The sequence below is a fragment of the Cygnus olor genome, chromosome 14, assembly GCF_009769625.2.
Source record: "Cygnus olor isolate bCygOlo1 chromosome 14, bCygOlo1.pri.v2, whole genome shotgun sequence".
NCBI lineage: Eukaryota > Metazoa > Chordata > Aves > Anseriformes > Anatidae > Cygnus > Cygnus olor.
Window position 1 is genome coordinate 14,282,650 of NC_049182.1, and position 7,401 is coordinate 14,290,050.

At 44.6% G+C, this 7,401-nt stretch overlaps 1 protein-coding gene across 6 annotated transcripts in view; it reads right to left on the reverse strand.

Annotated features, from left to right (window-relative positions):
• RANBP17 (RAN binding protein 17) overlaps positions 1-4,350 on the reverse strand; it is a 160,956-nt gene extending 156,606 nt beyond the window's left edge. Inside the window, exon 1 of one of the 6 annotated variants that reach the window (XM_040573616.1) lies at positions 3,334-4,350. In XM_040573616.1, coding sequence (XP_040429550.1) covers positions 3,334-3,576 — 243 coding nt within the window. In that variant the 5' untranslated portion in view covers positions 3,577-4,350. Of the gene's footprint in view, positions 1-2,712; positions 2,735-2,847; positions 3,136-3,168; positions 3,298-3,333 lie in introns of those variants that run through there. The other 5 variants (XM_040573613.1, XM_040573614.1, XM_040573615.1 and 2 more) reach the window with 5 other exon arrangements.
• Positions 4,351-7,401: the final 3,051 nt, after the last annotated feature.

The window sequence follows — 7,401 nt, forward strand, 5'->3', positions numbered from 1 at the left end:
CAATCCATCTGTTATTTTGAGTCTTCATATGGGAAATCCATATCTTTTCCAAAAAAAAAAAAAAAAAAAAGAAGATGGGGAATAGCGAACAGTTTGAGTTACGCTGTTTGGAAAACTTCTGTTAAGGTTAATTTTAAAAGCTTTAACTGCTCATCAAAGTACTACACCTAGAAAAAATTAGCAGAGTCTTTATCTGTGGATGCAAATATCAGTGAAAGATAGGACAATTCAGAAGCGATAGTACCAACAGAGGAGCTAAAATTCCTCTCCACTTCAAAGTTGAAAAGTGGATTTTGGTAAAGGAAAAGGAAAAAAAAAAGTATCTCCACTGTCAAGAATACGGTTTACATCTACTAGTGACAGTTTCACAGGAGAGATGAACCCTTTGGCCAGGTTTTGGAAACTGCTACACAAACAGAAACTTGATCATCCGTCAGCTTTCCAAAGCCTGTAAAACCCTCATCAAGAACTGGCCCTGTCATTTGAAGGTGCTTAGTGAATATTTCATGACTTGAGCAAGGCCTAGAAAGAGGTGGGGAAAAAAGAACACCAATAAGCCTAATGCAGTATTCGACCAGCCTCATTTAAAAGTTTGAACCCAAATCCTGTTCACCAGCCCTTCTGAAAAGATGTTTTGTACTTGAAATAAAAGATCTGGTTTAGCACAATCTAGCATCACTTCTATCATAGCTCAAATGCCTTTTAAAAATCCAAGACCATAATAGTGTCTTTGGCAACCAAAACACATTCGGTTTTGTTAACCCAAGCATGTCATTCCTTAGAAACATGTTTCTTATCATAAAAGGGTCATTTTTCTATTTTTCTTCTTTTTGTTTTTGCATATATAGATTCCTTGGTTTTGTTGATCTTTTTCTGAATTTTCTGAATTTTGAATCAAAGTGAAATCTAAGGCTCATAAAATGCAAGCATTCACATTAAGGAAAACATAACACAACACAAAAACACATTATGGGGGTATAATGTGGGAATAAGAACATCTAACAAAGACAGTTTTCAGGCATAAATTACAATGCATCTTTCTGAAATGGAACAATCCCTACACAACTTGAGAAGCATGATTCAAATTATTGTATCATTACGAGGAAAAGTTAAAGACCCTCCATATTTGATCTGAAATTTGACTTTTGGATCTGGTCAAAGGTAACTTAGCAAGAAGTTCAGGAAAAGCTCAGTAGAAAACTAGGATGTAAGCCCAACCATCGAGGCTCAAACCATCAGTATACTAACTTACATTAAAATAGTCAACTATTTACAAGCTCACTAAGCAATAATTTCTACAAGAAGAACTAAAAGTGGATTTCAAGAACATATATGCTTTAATGCACCCTGTTAGTATATTAGGGTTACACTGAAATTTAGGCCAAATATAAGAATTAATGTCTTGTTGACATGTTAAAACTGTGAAGTATCACACTTGATCCAAAGGACAATGATTTTTTTTAAAGCAACCCTGAACAAAAACTAGACGATTTTCAAAGAAAAGTTGGCTTGTTGGAAATTGAAACTGATGATCTTCAGATCTCTGAAATGCTCTATCTGGATACATCCAGTCACAAAAGAACGTTATGATAACGTCCCTCATGGGTAGGCTGGAGGTATGGCCAGAAACTGCTCACAACTCTCATACTGCCGAGGAGCTTGTCCTCTGGGATAGGCTTTGTGTGAGACCGAGCAGACGGGCTGATTCTCCTTGATTCTGACAGTGACACCAACAAAGACAACGTGAAATCCAGCAAGTAAAACAATCTTCTCTATGACAGAATTTCAGCAAAGCAACAGAGGTATTATTCAACTTCAATAAGAAAAAAAAAAAAACAGAAATCAATGAGAAGTCGAGAGTGTCAAGGAGTCTACACCAGCTCTATAAAATACATACGTACTTTCTTCAAGAAAACAGAAGACTGACATCGTCCCCCTTTTTTTTTTTTTTTTTTACTGTGACGCAGAATGTGAAACTGACGCCTTCAGATACCTCCTTACTCAAATTACTCAAATCCTTATCAACAGCCCAAAGATGACTCCTAAGAAAACCATAACAGCACCAATGAAGAGCACGTAGCACTTGAATGACAACTGCTTTACATGCGTCAGAAGTGGACTGCCACAAGAAGTGGCACTTTTGATCACAAGGAAGTGTTACATTTTCCAAGCAAGGGATTCACATCCTAATGAGAAAAGTAAGATGTTAATTTTTCTCTTGTCATCACACTCTCACAAAATTCTAGAATAACCTAAATAAAATTATCCAGATACTTCTGTCCCCATCTCCCAGGAGTCCCTGGCGGCTCTCCTACTAGCCTGCGAAGGAGCCAAGGGCCAGAAATGCTGGGGGCCCGGCTCCACAGCAACCCACCGGGCAGGCAGCCAAGGAGCCAAGCAAACTGGCAGCAAACCAGGTAGGTTCCTGATTAAAGTTTTGCTGACACTGACAAATTCCCACAAACATTTTGATTTTGATCAGCATTTTCTGACTGAAAATGTTCTATTAAGAAAGTTCCACCAGCTCTATGTAGGAGCAACAGGATGGGCCCAGCTGCCGAGACGCCAGTCAAAAAGGCAGCCCTGCAGGTAGAATGTGGTGGTAGGAGCTATTTTCGTGCTCCTTTTTTTATGCAGCATGTCTCATACCCAAATATTTAAAGAAATGCTTAAGATGGCCTCCCTCATCTTCCAAAGCCTGCTGCTACCAACCTAGCGAAGCCATGAGGGACTCTGGAGGAAAGCTCAACAAGAGTCTTGCGAGGCCCCTTGCCTTCCCCCACGTCCCCCCCTTCTTCCTCTGTTGTTGGAGACATCACTGCCCTGCTGCCAGCCGCTGTCGGCCACCTCGGACAGTCGCGGAGCGAGGCTGCCTCTGGCTTCCAGGGCTGAAGTTGAGCGGGAAGCCCCCCAACGCCTTCAGGCAGGTGCTGACAGCTCACACGGCCGTGGGGCAGCCCCAAGGTGAAGCGAACACTGCGCCGGGCGAGCACCCGCACAGCACGGGATGCACACACACCACGCCGCCACCCTCACGCAGCCCCAGCACCGAGCCCTCCCGACCCGCCGCCGACATCGCCCCACCGCTGCCTCAACTCCCACCACAGCCACCAACAGCGCTGCCAGCCCGCAGCCCACCCGAGACCACCGTGCCCACGCCGCTCCCACCTCCGCGGCCACCACTGCTCCCCGGACACCCCTCGCTGCCCAGCGGGGAGACGCTCCGCAGCCCACCGGCCAACGCAACCGCAGCCCCGTGCCGTCCCCCGCCCGCTTGGCCATGTCCCCGAGCCCCGCTCCGCCTGCCGTGTCCACGACCCCCGCTGCACCCACCTGGCCGCGCAGCGCCATCTTCCCGAGCGGGGCCGGGGAGGGGCCGGGGGTAGGGGGCAGAGCAGAGCCGCTCCGGGGCCGCCCGTTGGGGCGGAGCGGAGGTGGGGGGGAGCGGCCGTTGGGGCGGAGCGGGCGGCCGGTAGCGGCCGGGAGGTGGCAACCGGGAGGTGGCGGCCGGGGGATAGCTGGGGACCGCCGCCGGCTCGCGGGGACCGGGGGTTGGCAGGTGGCAGGTGGGCGCATCGGGCGGGAGGCGCCATCTTGTCCTTGCGGCCGCCACGGTCGGTCCTAGCGGGCGGGCGGGGAAATGGCGCAGTCCTGACTGGAAAGGGTGTCGTTGAGAGGAGGTGCTGCGTTCAAGTGCGGCTGGAAGTGAGTTAAGGCCGCTGTTTTGCCTCGAGTGATGAAAGTTAAGGTAGAACTCCCTCATATTTTGACAATTCTTGTAATAACAGCGGCGAAAGGAAGGCTTTCCTCAGTGAATATGGGAGCTGCGGGTGACAGCCCCCAGGAGGGACAAGAATATCCCCGTTCACAGGGGTGTAAGTCAATGTAGCACTGGGTTCATATATCTGTAAGTCCAGTAGTCATAGACCATGACCACCTAGTCAGTGGCCTGGCCACGGCTGTGCAGCCATATCGGTGCCTGTCAAGGTGTACAAACCCAAGGCTGAGGCAGTTTTCAGACCAAGGCAGCAGCAGGTTGCTCCGTTCCACTTAGGAAAGTGCTGGAAGGTTGAGGTCAGGAGGCTGAGCCCGAGGAGGGTGCTGAGAGGGAAAAAAAATCTGCTTAAATCCAGAAGGCAAAAGAGACAGCGCACAGATGGTTACAGATGCATTTGAATAGACAGATGGTTCAGGTACCCTTGAAGAGGGTTAATCCCCCTCTACAGCTGTCTATGAAGATGTGAAGAAATGAAACTAAACTGCACAGAATATAGTTGCCTCAGTTTTCAGGTAGGGTTGAATCCCACTTGTGCTAACCAGTGGTTCAGGTAACAGGTGACATCTGCAGCATCAAGAACTCTTAAATAAATGTAGATATTTTGCTTCTTAAGTTAAAGCACTGCAAAGACAGCATTTTATCTGAAATTCTCTTTAAAGGAATAATTCAAAGTTGGTGAGGAAAACACTGTACATAAATGAGACAGAAGACCAATACTGACATTACCCAACATAGGACATGAAGTGACTTCAACAATGTCTACAGGTATCACTATAGGAAAAATGTGTTTTGATGCAGACAGCTACTTAATTTGGGAGAAAAAGGTGTAATTGATTTGAACCACTATAAGCTGAAGCTGGGACAGATTTGGAACCAAAATAAGCCATGCTGGCAATTGCCTGTAAGAAGGACTTACACCAAAGAATGGTGTACTCCTTGTCATTGGATTAAGACTGGTTGTTTTCCTAAAAGATGACATGGTAGGTGCATGTCTTGGAGTGGAAGTTGGTGAAGTGTATGGCCTGGGTTACACAGGTTGTTACAGACTGCATGTATGTACAACGTTGTGCCATCTGCAGTCACAGAGCAACATGTTTTTGACACTAATGAAGAAACATGAGAAAAGCCAAAAAAAGAGAAGCATTTGTATTCCCTGTCCTGCTAAAGGTGAGCAGTGGTCCTGTGCAGTGTGGAGCGCCAAACAGGGCCCAGGGTAAAACTCAACAAAGTGTATTATTTTTGGCATCATAAGATGCTGCTGGTATCAGTGGCAAAGGGAGGAAGGCGGCTCAGGTAACAGCAAATGAAGTGTCAGAGTAAGCAGCAAAAGAGGTTGAATGTGCAAACACTGGAACTGTTACCAACACAAACTGGGGCAAGTTAGGAGCAGTGAAACCTAAAAAACCTAGCCACGGAAAATCCAAGGACTATTGCTGTAGTTAACAGACAGCTTTTACGGATAATGCAAAAAAAAATATAAAAATCTGAAATTCTTATTGGGCACATTGTTTTTTGATGATTTAACATAGTTTGGAAGAACTTTTGCTTCAATCTCCCTTGCTCTGAACTCCACAGTGATTTGTAGTCCATGGCATTTTAATTGTGGTTGACAGAAGACATGGGGCCTGGACAGTTTGTGTAGCATTATTAGCGTTTTCTTCCTGCTACATCAGTCACATGACAAAAATTCTCGTGAAGCCTGGTAGCCCCATAGATGAGGGCCAAACTGGTAGAGTTCCTTTGAAAATGGAAGCTGCTTTAGACCAAAAAAGAATTTGATGTATTAGCTGGGTCAAGAAAGCTAGGACAATCTAATGGAGGCAGGAATAGTAGTTTCTTTGTACATGAACTGTCACAGTCAAATGATGGTATCACTCCTGAATCATATGCTTCCGTACAAAATACTATCATTAATTGTTGGAGAATGAAACAAAATCAAAATGGAAGCTGGTTTTAAACAGTTTCTTGTTCTCACACTCTCAGAACTGACGCTGGAGGATGGCATTTTCAAAAGTCAAATGGCTGAGATTACTCAGTCCCCTAATTGTTGAGCCTCAGTCCTGTCCAATGCCTTAGCCCAATTTTTCATCCTCTATCCTGTGAAGAAATAGAACTCTTTATCCTTAGCCATAGGCTGTAGGAAAGGAAAGGTCAAAAAGCATGCTAGAGAATCAGAGACAAAGGGCTGGTGGTACACACAAAAGTAAGAGGACAGAAAGGATTTCAAAGGAAAGCAGAGGGGCAGATCTAAACAGGAATGTCCAGGACTGAGGGATATGGAATGAAACGGTGACACAGGGGGTGAGAAAAGTCAGCCATAAATTATGATGCAGTACTTGTGGGAAAATTTGACATGCTATGCAATTTTTAAACTGTCCAGAGAACCAGAAGCAGCTCTGGTCAAACAGGTAAGAGGAAGTCCTTTAAAGACCATGACCCTGGGATTAATTGCAGTTCTAGCAATGACTGTGACTGCTGCTCCAGGTGATGGGCCATTACCTAGCCTGTGCCACTAAGCTATGCAAAGACATGAAGAAATGCATTTAATAAGTTAAACAGTTGAAGAGCTGTGCATAATCTAAGGACACCACAGGTAGCTAAGCATGAGTGAGAGCTTGTGGCTTCTGCAGCAGTGACTTCTGCAGCACTGAGCCAGTCTCCAGCTGGTGTAGAGCGAGCATGTTTTCTCTTAGTGAGAAACACACACACATTCCTCTCTAGCCTTGGTCTTGGTTCTGTGTTGACAGATGAGCATATACTGTAGTTTAATCATCGATTTAATCATTTAAATCTCTCAGATGCAGGCAATTGCACTTCTGTATCCAATTTGTTAACTATAGCCTTATTATGTTTACGAGAAAAATAAAGTGGTCTAGCTACAGAATTAACGGATTCCTAGGCTAATACCTAACTCCTGAGATTTAACATAGCAAGTAAGAACATCAGATTGTGGAACTACTTGAGACTATGTCAGAGTCCTGGCACAAAGGGCAAATCTGTGTTAAGGAGTGTAATTTATTAAGGAGTTTTTATACAATTCATTTATCTTTACTTGGGAGGTGGAAATGACACAGTGAAGATGCTTGAGGAGGAGGAGGTTGTGTCATGAAATTCAATCTTGCTTCTATGGAAGATAAAAACAAAATTCTTGCTCGTTCAATGGAAGTTGAATTGAAATGTTTTAAACGTGCCTCACAAGATACAGTTCCGAGACCTCCCTGCAGCTTTCCCTCCCCTATGGTTTCCAGCTCAAGTCTGCGTCTCATTTTCTGCTAGGTGGAATAACACCCATTTCCTGAATTTGCTGTTACTTTGGATTATGTGAATAGGGCTGTTGCTACAGGCAATGCATTCACAATTAGATCCGTTCTTTTGCCACACTGCTTAGAGAGGGCTGAATCTTCTCCATCCTTTTTATGTTTAAGTGACTTGATTAAAACATATAAACAAAACCAGACATTCCCCCCCACACACTCTCCCAAAACCAGAACTAGCAAACGTTCTGGGTATCAACGTTCCTTCTCTTTTTGTACTACATTGGGATTGTCCCTAACATGCAGTTTTCTTACTGAAAAGAATAGCTGATAATTGACAAGAAATTATTAAATACAAAAGAAAAAACA